The sequence below is a fragment of the Myodes glareolus genome, chromosome 19, assembly GCF_982192425.1.
Source record: "Myodes glareolus chromosome 19, mMyoGla1.1, whole genome shotgun sequence".
NCBI lineage: Eukaryota > Metazoa > Chordata > Mammalia > Rodentia > Cricetidae > Myodes > Myodes glareolus.
In genome coordinates, this window is record NC_142044.1 from 38,729,873 (window position 1) to 38,747,253 (window position 17,381).

At 53.2% G+C, this 17,381-nt stretch overlaps 1 protein-coding gene across 1 annotated transcript; it reads right to left on the bottom strand.

Annotated features, from left to right (window-relative positions):
• Positions 1 to 9,860: 9,860 nt before the first annotated feature.
• On the bottom strand, positions 9,861 to 16,600 carry Mb (myoglobin). Its single transcript, XM_048454649.3, has 3 exons — positions 16,420 to 16,600; positions 11,301 to 11,523; positions 9,861 to 10,468 (listed from the first exon to the last, which is right to left on the bottom strand). Exons 1-3 carry the CDS (start codon positions 16,512 to 16,514, stop codon positions 10,325 to 10,327), a joined length of 462 nt encoding a protein of 153 aa, XP_048310606.1. The 5' UTR covers positions 16,515 to 16,600; the 3' UTR covers positions 9,861 to 10,324.
• Between the last annotated feature and the right edge of the window lie 781 nt (positions 16,601 to 17,381).

Consider the following 17,381-nt stretch of genomic DNA (forward strand, 5'->3'; position numbering starts at 1 on the left):
GAGGCAGAGGCAGGTGGATCTCTATGAGTTTGAGGCCAGCCTGGTCTACATAGTGAGTTCCAGGGCAGTCAGAGCTGTATTTTCCCCCTGTCTCAGGGTGGGTGGGAGGGGAAAACAACAACCCTAACCAAGAGCATCAAATGCTCTTAACTGCTGAGCCACACAGTCAGGAGTCAGCAGGCCTTGTGGCACTTTCTATGGACACTTCCAAGAAGACAGACTCAGAACAAATAATCACAATTACTGGAGAGACCCAGAGAAGTCCAGAAAGGTCCAAGGTCACCCAGCTGGAAGCGACGTGGGCAGTTTTCACACTCAAGTCTGCCTTCTTCCCAAGCCCTTATTTTTCCGTGACGCTCCAAGCTTCTTGAGTCTGGTTATAGTCAAGCGGAAGACCAGAGATGGGAGGTGACTTGCCAAAGGTCACATAGCAAGAAGACAGCCAAAGGCAGATCCAGCTTTCCAGGTACCATGCCCAGAACTCTCCCCAGAAGAGAACCTGAGACCTTGAGACCCAAAACAACACTGATGTCACCAGGGACATATCAGGAAACCTATGCCGTGCAGGGACTCGGTAAGGACGCTGTGTGTTCCAGGTGCTAGCGTTTTCTCTTCCTTGAGAGGTGAACATGAGGTCTCAGAGACACGGCAAGTTCATTGTCAAGGATACCAAGGCATTCACTAAGAGGAGGACCTCCTCCCAGGAGCCTCCAAGTTCATGCTCACGGGGGTTTCCCACCTCCCCTCCCCTTTACCTTGGCCAGGCTGGGTTCAGTCAGGGCTCAGTATTCAGGGGTGAAAATGCTTCAGGTGGCCTTCCTTCAGGGAGATGGATGGCCACCGGGTGCCATCTAGTGGCAATGAAGAGACATGCTGTCCTTCCTGAACCTCCGAACCACAGAGCCCATTGGGATTCCAAAATAGAAGACCCCAGTCCTCTTTGCAGCCGGCTGGAAGTGAAGGGCCCTCTTAATTTTCAGTGGCAGCCTGGTTGAAGCAGCCCTGCCCAGTCAAGGACAGACCTGGTGCCTGAGGGTCTTGCAGAGAGGCAAGCCTTGTCCTGAGTCTGAGCTGGGAAGCTGTGAGGGAAGCTGAGCTGGGAGTGCAGAGGGGTCTGTGTGGAAGGATGATCCCTTAGGATTTGGTCTGGAGAGCCAACAGCTCAGGCTCAGGCTCAGGCTGTCTCTGGGTTACCAGGCAAAAGGCTGAAGTGGTGGTCAATGTTTCCCGTTTCCCCACAGATACTCCCATCATCTCGCGGGGCAGACACGGCTAGAGAAATCCCATCATGCTTAGGGACAACCACAGCTGGAAAAATCTCATGGTTGTAAAGGCTCTGGCCCTCAAGGAGCTTGATATATTTATTCATGCACTTTGTAAATTAGCTTGTCCTCTGTAGCTGCCCCTCAGAGTGTGCTTAGGAGTCATAAGCCAAGCAGAACCAGACCCTACAGCCCAAATAGGCAAACAGCATGTTGTAAGAAACGGACAAGATTTGCAAACAGAAGAACCTCAAACATGCATGAAACACATCCCATGACTCCTGTAGGTGCCTGGAGCTGTGGACAGGACCAGACTCCATATATAATATGCTTTTTTCTACACATACAATCCTATGATAAATATTTGTTTTGTTTTTCGAAAAAGAGTTTCTTTTTGTAGTCTTGGCTGTCCTGGAACTCAGGAGACCAGCCTGACCTTGGACTCAGAGATTCACCTGCCTCTGCCTCCTAAATGCTGGGATTAAAGGTGTGCGCCACCGCCACTCAGCTTAAAATTTAATCTATAAATTAGGCACAGTAACAACCACTACTATAAAATCATTACAGTATACTGTAATAAATCGTTGCCCTCAGATAATCTTGTGCTTGGGACATTAGTGAGTAAAATAAGGGTGTCAAGCACAATGACACCATGACAAGCCTATTGCATAACCAGATGACTGTTGAATGTCTAAAGGGCCAGTAGCCTATACCATGTGGAAACACTGCATGAAGAGTAAGCCACATCCTGGGCAAGACGGAGAGGGACAGTGAGAAATTTTTATCACATTATTAAGAGTGGCTGAACAATTTTAAATTTAGGAATTGGCCAGCACAATAGCCCAGGCTGTTAATCCCAGCACTCAGGAGGCAGAGGCAGGTGGATCTCCATAAGTGTGAGGCTAGCCTGGTCTACATAATGAGTTTCAGGACAGCCAGAGCTACACAGGGAGAACTTTTATCAAAGAAACCAACCAGCCAAATGAACAACAACATCAACAAAAAACCTTAGAAATGGTTTCTTTCTGGAATTTTCCATTTAATATTTTCAGAGCTCAGTTGGTTATGGGTACCTGAGAAGTAGAGAGCTAGACCAAAGCTAAGAGGAAGGTTCTGGGGCTGGAAAGACAGTTCGGTGGTTAAGAGAGCTCGTTGCTCTTTCAGGGGATTCAAGTTCAATACTTGGTTCATGACCAAAATCATGACCCTCTCTTGCTGTGTGACTTTAGGCAAGTTACCTGACCTCTAATCTTCAATCTTCCCACAGGAAAAAAAAACAAAAAACAAAACAAAAAAACAAAAAACAAACAAACAATAAAAACAAAAACGAGAGGTCATAGGTCATCCTTCCTAGGTGACTGAGGTTCAGGTCATGTCTGTTTTGTTTCCTGCTGCTGTGGAAAGTGCCTAGTCTTCAAAAGAATGTAGCCTGTGTTGCCTGGCAGTGGTGGCACATGCCTTTAATCCCAGCACTAGGGAGGCAGCTGCATCTTTATGAGTTCAAGGCCAGCCTGGTCTACAGAGCTAGTTCTAGGACAGCCAAGGCTACAGAGCAAAACTCTATCTTAAAACACTGCCCACCCAGCGAAAAGAATACAGCCTGTGTTGTGATCCCTTTCAGATGCTGTGATCAAATGGGGTCACACAGAGCCCGAGGAGGCTCAAGTCCCTTCACAGAGGTGTTTCAACTGTTGGCCAGACAGAAATCCTTGCTCCAGGTACTCACCTTTGTACTGACTGAGTAGAGGTCCTGGGTCACCAGCAGGACAGTAGAAAAATGTCACTGACTTCTGGAGCTGGGCTATAATGATTCAGTAGTCTCTTTATGGCCCCTCTGAGAGCTTGAGTGAAGCCTTCTGGCCTTGGGAGGAGCCACGTGGGTGTAGAGCTTTATGTCCCAGCCTAACTCAGGGTCTGACACCTGCCTACTTAAAAGAGACCATTCTCCGCGGGCACTGCGCTGAGTCTTTGAGTGACCGTCACAGAGATCCTCATGAGAGCTACCATCTGTGCCCGTTTCACAGATGCAGAGATGGAAACAGGCTCTTCCAGAACCCCTGGCATCACTCTTGCTATCCTGGACCTCCACTGGCCGTACAGTTGTCCTACCTGCCTGGGTGACCCTGCCTGACTTATGGGATCCCTGCACCTCCGATTCTGGCTGAAATTGACACTGGAGGAACAGTGGTGTGGGCAACAGAGCTGGCAGTGGTGTGGCTCGGAGCCATGAGAATGCTGTGCTGTGCCCTAAGTGTGCCAGTCCAGTGGGGGTGTGTGACCTCTGTGCAGTTTCTCCCCTAGCTGCTGGTGGGAGCAGGCTCAGGGAGCTAGGATTCCAGGCGGCCACCATTGCTGCATTTCTTGAAAACCTACTGAGATCATACACCCCAGGGTGCTGAGGCCCTGAACCTTATGGTGTTCCTTGCACACAGGGAAGGACTCAGAGACCCCATCGTCTGGGTCAAAGCTGGAGACTCAGAGGAAAACCTCAAGCTGTCCTTGTCTCCCCAGAGGTTTCTGGGTTCTCACAGCACCCGGGCTCAAAGCCTAATGGGAAACGCTGGGCTTCTCAAAGCTGGGACCCATGAGTGAAGGGTGAGACACAAGAGGCCTGAAACGCGGGCAGCTCCGGGCTGGGTCCTGGCTTTATCTCCCACTCTCTGTTGCCTCGGGCAAGTCCCTCGCTCTCTCGGTGTCTCTGAAAATGTCACATGAGCAGCATAAGAGTAAGGAGTGGTAGCTGCTCCCAAGGATGGATGAGCTCGGTAGAGGAGGGAGACAAGTGCTCATGGGTCCCAGACTCTGGAGTCTAGGTGACATGTGACCCACCAGGCAGTCCAGTTCCTTCCTTGAGCACATGAGTAAATGAAGACCAAGGGGTTGGCATCGCCCTGCATCTGCCACACAGGACACAGGGCTATGGGCAACCCGAGGAAGCAGATGGGACCCTAAGTCCCTGGGGTGGGGCTCACACAAGGGCTTCCTCTTCTCACAGATTCCAAAGGATAGAGGCCCTACCAGACTCTTCGTTCCTTTCTGGCAGGGATTAGGGTGGAGTCCAGGGTCTCTGTCCTGCTGGGCAAGCGCTCTATGCCCAGCCCCTGCCCCAGCTTAGCATGGGAACCTCACTCACTGGCAGTGGGCAGTTAAGTGGGTCTTTGTACACCTGGGATTGAGCCCTGGTGCGCCAGTCTACCAAGGCTACCCTGTCCCCACCGGTTATTCTCTTCCCTCTGCTGCAGAGCCTGGCACCGTGACCTGCATTTGGCCCCGATACAATGGAATAAGCTGTTTGAGACACACAGAGCTCCTGTTTCTGCCGAGGAGGAATCTGAGGCCGAGTGATCGCGTCCTGGACTGAGCCCACACGGCTCAGGAACTGAAGGTGGGGTATGAATGATGTTGGTGGGACTTCCGAGGACCCTGCCCCTCTCGTCTTAGCCTGGAGCCCAGAGTTACTGAGCAGCTTTGCTGCCTGAGGTTGGGGTAGTGATACAAAGGAGGCTGAGGGTGAGGATTTGGGCTTTCTCCAGAGCTGCAGGGGCAGAGGGCCTGGCCCTCAGTGTCAAGGGAAGAAAGGCACAAGTAGGGAGGAGGGTAGAGAAAGCCTTGTGACTCTATTTACCCTGGGAAGTGGGGACATAGTCCTATGTCACTTAGGTGACTCTCTTCCAGCCCTTGGCCACGAAGGATGACTCAGCTTGGCCATGGGACCATTGTCCCCTCTGCCCCTCACCTGTCATTCTGGTAAGGCTGCCTCTCAAGATGCCACGGCTGCCAACACCAGGAGCCTGTGCCAGGATGAGCCTGGCCAGCACTCAGGGCGGTGCACCCCTGCACGTCTCTTAGTGGCCTCAGCTGGCCCTGTGTTCTCACTGGGGCAGTCCTATCCTGGTGCTGGCTCGTTCTGGGTCACCATCTGGCCAGGCCTCTGACCTTGAGCCGCTTGGCACTCCCAGGAGCCGGGCGTCACTGTGTAGTGACCACAGGGCCACAGTCCCCGGCCCACTCCATGCTTGTGAACCTTTCTCTCTGTGTTCAACCATTATGGAGTCCAGGAAATTATGGGATTGGAGGGTAAGAGAGAAGCCAGAAACCAAGACAGAGAGTCAGGAGTTCAGAGGCCAACATGCCTGCCCATGGGGTGAGGCACTCAGAGAGACAGAAACTGAGAGTGTCTGTATCCCCAACCATACAGTCAGAGCTAGGTAACCCCCAAAGGCAGCCTGACTCTGTTATACAGACACTGGGGTCGCAGCTCTTCTGATCATTTCTTCTCAGAGTGGACCTGATCTGAACCTATCCTTCATGTCCCCTCACTGCCCCTGTCACCTGCTTCCTCTCATCTGATGCTCTGTCCTCTTGGATCTGGACAAGGGGAGGTAGACCTGACTGTGCCACATTGCCTCTGGGAGATTGAGGGACCTGATGGATAGTGACTTACCAGACTGTTCACCTCCTCCCTCCCTCGGTGACCCCTTGCACTTGGCTGGAGAGGAGGGAAGAGTGGAAGAAGTCAGCTCCTGCTGCCACCCTGGCCAGAATGTCATCTGAACTGTGTTCTGGAGGCAGTGACAAGAACAAGCACTTCCAGGCATATTCTAGGCCTGCAAGCTACCTTAGCTCTTCTGAGCTCCCCAAAACTTTAATAATAAGAAAATTATTGTTGCACTTCAGGAGGGGATACTGAGGCACGGAGGGGTGGAACAACTCGCCCAGGGTCATATGGCTCAGGAGAGTTCCCCAGTTGCCTCCCATCAACATACCTCAGTCAGATGAGAGGTGAGTGACCTGGGACCTGGCTACCACATGAAGGCTAGATGTCACCCTAGACTCGCAAGCCTGGCCTGACTGCAAACACTTAGCGTAGGATTTGGCGTCTGGTTTCAGCTGGTGGGCTAGTGAGCTCTGGGCTTAGAACACCCATGAGTGTCTGTTCCCTGCTTATCCCAGGGAGCTGAGAGTGGAGGGGCAGGTTGTGCAAACAACACACATACACATGTACACACACCTAACCTTCCCTCTGGAACCATGCCATGACATTACACACCACTCATTGCAAGCTGAAGTTCTGGGTACCAATGCTACTCTGCTTCTTCTTAGCTGGGTGATCTCAGGCAGGTGCTTTAACTGTACCTGTGTCCCGTCATCTGTACACCAGGAATGGCAGTTGTACTGTTAAGGTTACCAGAGACCCAAACCAAAAGGATGTAGAGAAAGAGGTTTAGAGTAAGGACCTGGTATTGGGACTGGTACAGGTGAAGTCTGCAGGGTTGGAGGTCCAGGAGAGAGCCACACAGTCCCCGGGCACAGAACTCCTTTCTTACTGGGGACTCTTAGCATATGGGACAAGGCCCACCATCAGCACGGAGGTCTTCTGCCTCATGCAACAACTCTTGATTTAAATGTTAAATTCCTCTCCACAGAATGGTGCTTGACTCCAATATGGGACACCATAGCCTGCCCAAGGCGGCAGATCGAAATAACATGTGTGCTGATGGTGATCATGGTCATATTCCTCTCACAGAGCTATTGAAAGAACTAACAGGTTAGAATAAATAAACATTTTAGAAATGCCTTTCACGCCTCATACCTGGTTCCCCCATCACTGCCGCAAAATGCTCCCAGAAAAATTTAGTCCCGCCCCGACACACACACCGTCAGACCCTCAGTTTAACCATTTCTGTAGACGAACCCAGTCGGCTTATTTTGGAGGAAATCTGGTGCAGTTTCTGCATGGACACTGGCTGGCATCCCACTGCTCAGTGAAACCAGAGATGCCCACCCCCTCCCTGGTTCCACCCCCTCCCACCTGAGTCAATCTTCAGTGTTGAAAGCTCCAGATAATCCCATGTCGTAGCCCACTAGGTCCACAGTCCCCTGCTCTCTAGCTGGTGGGGCGGGGGCGGGCAGCCCTTTCTACCGTCTTGCGGGAGCATGTACATATGCACGGGCTCAGACAGACGGACACATAGACAGACAGAGAGACACAGAGCTCAGAATCAGAGCTTCCAGTTTACAAGTCAAGCTCACAGCAGGGCACACACATCGGTGTTCCAAATTGACCGGATGTGCCACAGGCTACTTGTGGAGCAAAAGCACAGTGTTGTCCTACAGGGGACGCCAGTGATCACAGCTTCTGTTTGGGGAAGTGTGGTGGCCTTTGAGTCACGAATCCATTCCCTCTCACTACTGTAATAATTCCAGATTTGAAGCAAAGCAAAAACCAGCTGGATGTGGTGGCAGACACACTTAATCCCAGTATTCAGGACGCAGAAATAGGGCTAACTTGCCCCAGTGGGACAGTGTGTTTTGGACACTAGTGGGTGTTGCCCTCAGGAACTGTCTTCATTTTTTTGGCCCACACCTTTATAAACTATAAAATGTTTGTGCTCATGCCTCAGGGAAGGCCGTGGCTGCTGAAAACAAACAGAAACAACCCATATCTTTGCCTGAGTGTGTGGAAGGGAAGCTTAGGTCCCTCGAGAGCCAGGAGGATTGCAGGCAGGGCGAAGGCTGGAATAACTCACAGGACTCTCTTCCACTTGGGGTGGGAAACCCCTCTCTGAAACACTCTGGACACAGAGTGGAACATAAGCAAGACTTGAGGGTTCTCAGAGAAAAGGATTCTGCTTGGGGTCACCTCCAGATCACAGAGCACCCCGTGTGGATTAGGAAAATACATTCTCTCTCTGTGGCCATAGCTTGGTACGTGGAGCAGAGACCCAAGCCTTAGAAGCCGCCTTTGTGTGGCACTGTGCAGAATGCACACCTGCATCGGCCTGGCTGTGGCCTGGAGGAGACAGCAGAACCCGGATGGGTCTGTGGGACCCAAGTACAGAAGGGATCCATGCCTCAACTCCAGGAGGGCTTTTGGGAGCAGCTGGGGGTACAGAGGCCCCAAGGACAATACCAGGATCTAGCTGAAATTAAACTGCTACCTCTACCCTCACATACCAAGACTCAGCATGTGGGATCTGCCAAAGATTGGCTGGGGCTGAAGAGAATCCTCAAATAAACTGAAGCGAACTGTCTGCCCCTGGCGCCACGAGGCCTCAGAGCAGACACTCAGCCGAGCAAGCGTGACAAAAGCAACTGGCGTGTGTGCACGCGGCGCTCTTAACTCACTTCTATTTTTACCTCCAGGTTTGACATGATTTGCTGGATGAATGCAGAGCAAATGACAAATATCTGGCATTCCTCTGCAGCCTGTGCTCCTTCCTGCTGATTTAACAACTGGGAGCCAGGAGTGTCCCTGACAGGAATGCTGACGGATGGCTAAGAGCAGGGGAAAAGCCAGCTCCGTGGGCTCCTAGGAAGATCACGTGTCAGGACGGGCCTATTGTCTGAAAGTCAACGGAAATTCTATAAGGAAAGGGCATAGTCACACAGAGGAATGAAGACATCATTATTATTATGAATCATCATTACTATTGTGTGTGCATGCTTGGTGTGTGTGTGTGTGTGTTATGTACGAGCACATATGCACAGATGTGCACACATGGATCCATGTTGGAGGTCAGAGGATGACTTCATGGAGCTGGATCTCTTCTGTCATCTTTTTGCGGGTCAAATTCAGGTCACCAGGTGCTAAAAGACATCCCTCTCTTTGAAACAATGGACTCCCCCAATTGGGATCTCATGTCAAGGAAGAAAAGGCTGAAGTTTTGTGCAGTCGGAGGAGGCGCTCTGTCTCCCAGGACGAAATTTCTCACAGTTCAGACAACTGCCAGAGCCCGTGCAGGACAGAGGAGAGGAGACAACGGCGATGGGCGAGACCACACGTGGACCAGGACTGATCAGTTACGCTTATCTCTGGCACTGTATTTTAACCTCACCTCATATTAGGACCCTGAGGGTTGACTTGAGGTGCCACCGAGCCTCTCTGTTGCTCTTTCCGAGGCGTGGCCACACTGAATAAATCTCCATTCTCTACTTTTCCGTGTTACTCTCTGTCTAATCAGCCTATTGAGGACTGGTGGTTGAGCCTGGCTGATTGGGCTCTGACTGTATCAGCCCCAGGAACAGGCCTGCTCCGGGTCCTTGGTGAGGCTCATACGCTCCATCATGCAGGGACAGGGAAGGAAGGAAGGGCCCCTGCCTGAGCTCCAATCAGTGTCTTAATGGTGGCAATGCAAGCAGGACCAGTTGACCTTGGCAATGTGGGGAACAGTGCCAGGTGCCCAGGGCAGGATACAGGGGGGAGATGTCACTGTGGATCCGACAGCTGAGGCAATGTGAGAAGGTCACCCAGCCAGGAAGTAGTGGAGCTGACATCCAAACAGTGGCCTGGAAGGCAACAGGGACTCTGACCCCAGGACAGGGCCAGCAGCCAACAGCGGCAGCTGCTGACCTTCTGGCCATAAAGAGGACAGACAACTGGGAGATACTACCCAAGCACAGGAGGGGAGAAGAAACCCACATCTCCGCTGTAGCCCGGTGTGTGCCTGCCATTGAGAGGTGACTGGAGAAAGGGGCTTGTCTGGCATCCTCCCTGTCTGCCTACCGTCCCAGAACACACCTTCCCATTTCTTCCCGGGATGCTTGTGGGTGTCTCCCTTGCTAGACGGGCTAAAAGCACCATGCAGAGACAATAAATGAGGAGTTTCAGGCTATTTTATTGAAACAAGGTGGGTCAGGGGGACCTTGAGTGGCAGAAGACGTCCAGATGACTGTGGCTTCCTTTCTACCCTCCACTCCTGCTAAGCAACCCTCCACCTCAGCCGGAAGTCAGGGCCTGGTAGTCAGTGACTTGGATTTGGGATCAAATGTGCCAGTGGGAGGAGGGATTTTCCTGAAACCAGGAGGAAGTGGTTTGGTACTTAGGTAACAGGAGAACTGAGCATGACCTAACAGAACTGAGGAAGCAGAGGCCTCTTTGCACCTCTGGGTCCCAGGTGGTGCCACCTGGAGCCCTGTCCCCAGGAGTGTGGGTGAGTTGGCTGGACACCATGTTGCGTTCCCCTCTTCTGCTCTCTGCTAACCTAGGACACTGCACACTCTACTTGCTACACGGCACTGGGTTCCAGCTTGGGGGGGGGCGGGCAGTGGGAGCAGGCTGCTTATCCCTGGAAGCCCAGCTCCTTGTACTTGGCGGCAATGTCATTCCGGAACAGCTCCAGGGCCTTCCTCAAGGCGCCCTGAGCATCTGATCCGAAGTCGGAATGTTTGGTCTTCAGGACGTCGATGATGACTTCTGAGATGAACTGCAAGGAGGGGACAAGAGGTTGCAAGTCATGCGGCTGAGCCAGCCAGGAGCGGAGGGTGTCCACCCACTGCCCTCCTCTTGATTCCAGGGCCGTTTCCTGGGCCCTTATGATGTCCCAGATGCCATTCTGTGCAATCATTGTGAACCAACTCCTTTAAGCCGCGCTACCACCAGGAGGCAGGCACAGCAACAGATTTACCTACTGCTCATCATTTACAATGAGCTACGGTTGGTTCCAGGGACTGTGGACAGGCCCCTGCTAGCTCAGGAGTGGGGTGCAACTCCGTTTTGATCATTTTTACAGGACCCTCATGTGCAAGTGACAAAGCAGACACAAGAGTGGCACACAGCAGAAGGAGGCACCGAGGGACACAGGTGACGATCCAGAGAGCACAGAGCTCCTTTGCAAACACACCCCTGGGAAGTCTGCCTCACAACTCACAGATAAAGCAAAGACGGTGGGGCTTGGGTCTGCTGAACCAAGCCCACCATCAGGGAGTGGGGAGAGTCCTGTGTCTGCCCCTGCTCTGCCCTGGGACTCCAGCTCCAAAATGGGGACTGAGAGGACCCCTGGGGGCTCCTGGCCTGGCTTCTCTCCAGGTCACAACTGCTGCTGGACCACCATGGAGTGGGGGCAGCCGTGTGTTGGAAAACAGAAGATGCCCTCGGCTCCCAAGTGGTAATCCTGCCTCTGTGCCTTGCATGAGCAGTCTGTGCCTCAGTTTTCCCATCTGTCTAGTGGGGAGCAACCAGGCCACTCCCATAGAGCGACTGAGCTGGGGTTTAAATCTATGCCTTTGGAGACTTGTCCTGCTGCTGTGGCCACCTACCTCCAGGTACTGGATGGGGATCTTGTGCTTGGTGGCATGTGACTGGGCCAGAGGCTGGATCTCTGCAGCATGCTGCCCCTTCTTCTTCAGGATGCCACCCAGGGCTGTGAGCACGGTGCAGCCATGCTTCTTCAGGTCCTCTGAGCCCTTCATATCATCCTCGGACTTCAGGTTCTTGAACTTGTCAAACTTATCCAGGGTCTCAGGGTGAGCCTTAAACAGCCTAAGGGACGAGGAGGGACGGAGTGAGACGGGTAGAGTCTGAAGGACTAGACTCCTGTTGTGTTTCTTCCCGGTTGTGCAGCCTGGGCCAATGCACCACACCTCTCCGTGCTTCGGTATTCCCTATGGATGGAGGTGACCTGACCTGACCTAACAGGTCAAACGCGGCAGCCCATCGAGTGTCGGGCGCAGCGCATGCGGGATAAATGCCTGTTGTTCTGTTATCATCGATACCATCACCCTCTTCTTCTCCTGGTCACTGAGAGGGGCAAAGGCAGTGACGTCTCTGCATCCTCACCCCATTTTCTCTGCTTCCCAGAGAGTGGGGTGTGCTGGAGCTCAGCACCCGTATGTCAGCTCCATGCGGGGCTCACACCTACCCGTCCTTGTCATCCATGCTCTTCCTATGTTATAGACAGGGATGGGACTCTGAAATGGAATGTCCCCGGCAGGATCTCAGGGCTGGTGTGCAGAGAAGCCAGGCAGCCGCTGGATCTGGGTGACTCAGAAGGCTACCTCGGTCTATGAGAGGGATGCCTCTGACCTCTGGCCAGCTGTGACTGCCGTGAAACACCCCCATTCCAGCGTAGACTTCAGAACCTCCCTCACTCCTTTTCTAAGGATGATGGCAAAGTGACCCACCAAAGGCCATAGCTGTTCCTGCCTGCCACCCTGGGAGCTCTGGCTTTGCCCAGTCAGGGACTCAAGCCCTGCTCTAGGAAGACGGTGAGGGCTGCAAGGACCACTGCCCTTCCCAGATGAGGCCAATCCCTGATCCACCTGGGGGTAATGAAACACTGTCAAAGGCACTGGCCTGCCCTGGGTCACAAGTGGGTATCAGATCTCAGAACTGGAGCCCGGACAGTAATAGAATTCTCATCCGGTCCCCTCTAGAGCCCCACCCTGATGTGTTTATCAGGGTGACCTTGGCTACCCAGACTCTTCATTATCCTGATACTGTGTCTGTGAGCACGTACATGTCTCGTTGTGTATCAAGCCGTGTGGGAAGCACCTGGTCCCCGTGGCCCCTGCCCCATGGTCCCATGAGGAGGGTCTCCTATGACCAGGACATCAAGTTGCTTCAGCCAACCCAAGAGTTAGGTCTGGCTGTTGAAGAGTCACTTCCCTCCACCATCCCCCGAGTTTGTGGTCTGCTGATGCCCCAGATGTGGTGCTCCATCTCCCCGTGGGACCAATGGGGCTTGTGGTGGGTGGGTGGGTGCTGGTGCTCCTCCCCGTTTCAGTCCCCCTTCCAGGCCTGCCAGTCTGATTAGAATCACAGTAAGTTTTGAGCGAGAGGGCCTGCGGGGTTTGCAAAGCACTTCATGGGTTTTTACCTGCAAATTTACCGAATTCCCACAGTTACACCTGAAGCAGAGACTGCCATTGCATCAGGCCACAGAGGAGGAAGTGGGGGGTTTAGTGTACAATCAGCAGAGGGAGTGTGGGGGCTCTGCCTCTCAGTGCATAACCCCTTCAGTGCAGGACAATAAGGGCACAATGTTCCACAGCGGGGATAGTCCCATGTCATAGTGGATGGGTGCCTGATGCAGCCACCGTGGTCAGCCAGTCTATGCCCCTCTTCCACATCCGCGGTCATGCATCGCAGACAGGCCTTCCCACCACTCAAGCACTTCACTGTGTGTCAGTCATCAGCTCTGTTGACCACAGGGGCCCCTGATGTGCCCATTCCAGCCGCATGGACTCAGGAATGCACACGAATCACTGCATGCTCTGTGACTCCAAGCTGCACCGAGGCAGCCATCACCGCAGCACACTGCTAAGAGAGCCTGATGTTAGCAAGCAACAGCTGTAGAAATGGAGGCACAGGAAGCCTGAGTGTCCTGCAGGGCTTTCCCCTTCACCTTCTGGGTGACCACTTGAGCCCTATCATGGTCACACAAAGGCATCCCCATTGTAAACAGTAACATACAAACCCACCCCCTACACACACACACACACACACACACACACACACACACACACACACACTCTCAGAAGCACATGCACACAGACGCACAAGTCTGTTCTTCATGTGTGTGGAGAGCCAGGCATACAAGCTGGTGCCGTGACGGGGTGGGTCTGTCCCCAGCCTTGTTTGTGTCCCAGCAGCACTCCGGGAGCCCATCCACCACCCTGTGCCCTGTGCGTCACTGACAGCTCGTCTCTGGCACCTTGTCCAGGGTCCCTGTGCTCCTGACTATTATTATCTAGCGACAATGACCCTTGAGTTCCTGCTGACAGATGGGTAGCCTGACACCCACCGGTGAGCCCAAGGTCACCAGGCTGGATGGGGCCTGAAGAGAGCAAGAACAGGGACTTGAGACTTTGGGCTTCTAGAGATACTGCATTCTAGTCCTGACTCCATCCCAGAGTCCTGTGTGATGCTGGCATACTCACTCATCCTTTCTGAGTCTTGGCTCATTGGATGCAAACCAATATGGTTGTTTGGTGATTTCTAGTAGGCTTACCCCAACCTCACCCTCTCCCAGCACTAGGCAGAAGAGGACGAGGCTTGCTCATATCGCAGGAGGAGAGGTACAGGCCCCATATAGTCACATGGTTCTCTGAACCCTGAGCTCCACAGTGGAGTCTCTGTAGTGGCCCAGAGCCCATGCCGTTGAATTTCTCTGAGCACACTGACTGGGCTCCTATGGGAGAACCCAACGATGCTGTCTTGGGGTTCCTTTCTTCATCCTGTTTCCAGGTAGCCAGGGTCAGAGGACAAACTGGTCAGGGAAGGGAGGCTGCCTCTCTGTTGGCCTCCACACTGTTGCCCAATCAGAGCCTAGCCTAGGAGCACGTGGGATGGTAGCTAGAAAGGTCACCAAGAGCATGGACTCCAGCCAACTAGCCTGGATTTGAATCCCATCCATATTCTTACTACCTATGTGATTGGGGACAAGATGTTAAACCTCTCGGTTAGATGTAATATACATGAGTTCATAAAGGTGTTCATAACACAGGGGCTTGCCTGTGAGACTCCCCTCCTTCTCTACATCTCCAGCTTCACCACCACTATCACCATCTGGAGTCTTTCTTAAGGGCACCATGGCGCTGACATGGGCTGGTTCAGACTCTGTGAGTCGGTTCTGGCATGATGTGAGACTTTGCTTCCCTAGAAGTCATTCCCAAACCTTTCTTGGCTCCTAAATCCTTTCCCTAACAAAAATGGCATCATATGGGTTAGGGAGATGGCTCAGCAGGTAAGAGCACTTGCTGCTCTCCCAGAGGAATGGGGTTCAGTTCCCATGTGTGGTGGCTCACACCCATCTGCATCTGCAGTTCCAGGGATCCAACGCCCTCTTCTGGCCTCCTTGGGCACTGCGTGCTTGTAATGCACATCCATACATGCAGGCAAAATACTCAAACCAAGTAAGTAAATCTTAAAAAAAGAGAAAAAAATTGCAGGTTTAAATGAACCAGAAAAGACCAGACAGAAAAGCGGCAGTCAGCCCCTTTCACCTGGAACCCACAGCTCTGCTAGCTGCTGGATCTCCTAGTTCTAGAGCTCTGTGTTTTCCAGCTTAGGCCTGCTAAGGCACTTGGAGAAATGACCTTGCTGAGGTCAGCAGACAAGGCTGGGGTTGGTATCTGGGACAGGCCAGGAGCCCAGTGTCCATGGGACCCTTGCTACCCTGAGAGTTGGGAGGCCACCTCCTTGTACCCACAACCGGAGAAGGCAGGAATAGCTGGTGTGGCCCCATGACCCAAGTCTGAGACATGTTATGCATTTGGGGCTTTTCAGGGTCAGCAGCCCTGGGCATCATGTCCCACCTGGCCCTGGGTCCTGGCAGCCCTCCACTACTCCCCTGGGAAGGGAAGCATATCTCTCTGATTACACAATACCCTGAGTCTCCTTCAAAGCCCCAAGTCACTGCCTAGGGCCTGGCAGCCTTGGAATCTTGCAAGACTCTCTTCTACCTACCCTGGCCCCCAATAGCCTGCTGTCCACAGCAAAGGAGGGCAGAGACTCCGAGTCCTGGGACACAGGAGTGGTCAGGGGTCTCAGAGCGGGGAAACAACTTGTCCAAGGTCACATAGGAAATCTGTGGCCTAGGAATTGGTGCTAACTTGTCTAGTCCAACAGGCCTGTAGGCCTAGCACCTAAGCGGGGTTGGGGAGCAGTTGGAGAAGAAAGACAAGCAGGAAGAACCAGGGGTTTCAGCAGCTGCCCAGTCTTCTTCCAGTATGGCTGCCCAAAGGGCTCTGACCTCAGAATAACCTTGCCCCCAAGCCGGCGGGGGGGGGGGGGGTGTGCTTAGCAGTGGACAGGGGCTGAGGGAGCATGCAAGACCATTGGGATCAGGAGGAAGACTCACCCTGGATCAAAAGTAGCAAGGAATTCATTTTCAAACTACAGCTTCAAGAACATTGTCGGGGCTGATAGCAACAAGCCCACCTTTTCCCAGAGCCAAAATATTACTCATAAATATCCCACTAGGCTTCTGAGCCAGTCAAGCCCAGAGCCCAGGGAAGAGCCACAGCCTCTGGGTGAGGCATGGCAAGTGAGGCCCCACATACCAGCCTCAGCACCCTTCACTTGCCCAGACTCAGAATTTCGGGTTTTCTGGGCTTATCTAGGAGACCCTTGCAACCACACGCTGTAAGCTTCCAGTCCACACTAGTGGGCAGGCTCTCCCTCAGCCCTCATTGTTCTGGCCATCTGCCATGATAAGCTTCTTCTTGGTGCTCAAGCTTGTTCCAGCTACTGACGTCAGCTGGGCTGGATGGGTCCCCTTTCCTTCCCCCAGTCCAGGCCCCGGCACTTAGAATCAAGTGAAATCTGAGCTCTTTATTGCAGCCAACTGGTCTACCCTGCCAACTTCCACCTTGCAGCCATACACGGGTAATCTTTAGGGGACAGGTGGCGGGATGGGGGGTCTCTCCCTCTTACCCGATGAGGACAGCCTGTCCATGGCCGGCAAGGTCAGCCTCCACCTTCCCCCAGGCGTTCAGCACCAGCTGCCACTCCCCATCACTGAGCCCCATGGCAGCTTCTGAAGAGGACCAAAGGAGTGAGCCGAAAGGAGTGAGTGTGGGCTGGCTGTCAGTTGTGGTTTGAGGCCACCTGGTCCTGAAGGGCTTTTATACCTTCCCGATGTTATTCTGGCCAGGATCACTGGGTACCACATGCTCCTCCTGCCACCCTCCTCAACCCCCCAGGGGTCTAATCTCTGCCTTTCTCTGGCCCTCACATGGGCAGCTATTTTGAGGCAAGTGCCATTGTGGGGAGCTAGGACAGCTTGGGGCAATAGGGGGTGGGGAGCGGGAACCAGCCAGGCCACTGTCTGAACTTGCACAAGACCACGAAAGGGCACTGAAGCCACTGCCAGCAGCTGAAAGTCAATTCTCCCCGCCTGCTGCCCAAGGGGACTTGCCATGTTTCTAAGCTTGGGCACAGGCATCCAGCTGGCCCCCAGAAGTCTCCTCTCACTTTCTGACTGCTTTTCTTTTTTACTACATTTGGGTGTGTATGTGTGCGCGCGCATGTGTGCATGTGTGCCACAACATGTTTGTAGAGGTCAGAAGACAACTTTCAGGAGTCAGCTCTTTCCTTTTAGAAAGACCCAAGGATCTGAAGATGGCAAACCATTGTACCCACTTAGCCATCATGAAGCCCCCTGCTTACTTCCTGACACTCCAAACGAGCCGGAAGTGGTAAAAAGGAGCCACCGTGGGTCTGCACTTGCTGCTGAACCACAGACAAGTCTCTGAGTCTGGGTCCAGCTCTGGGCCTGCTCCCTGTTCCTTTTGGAAGGTTGTGCTACCATGCTGCACAAAGCCCTCAGCCCCTTGCCTTGCCTTGGGATCTCCTACCCCTCAGCTCCCCTTGCTGCCTCACGTGGCATTTCCAGC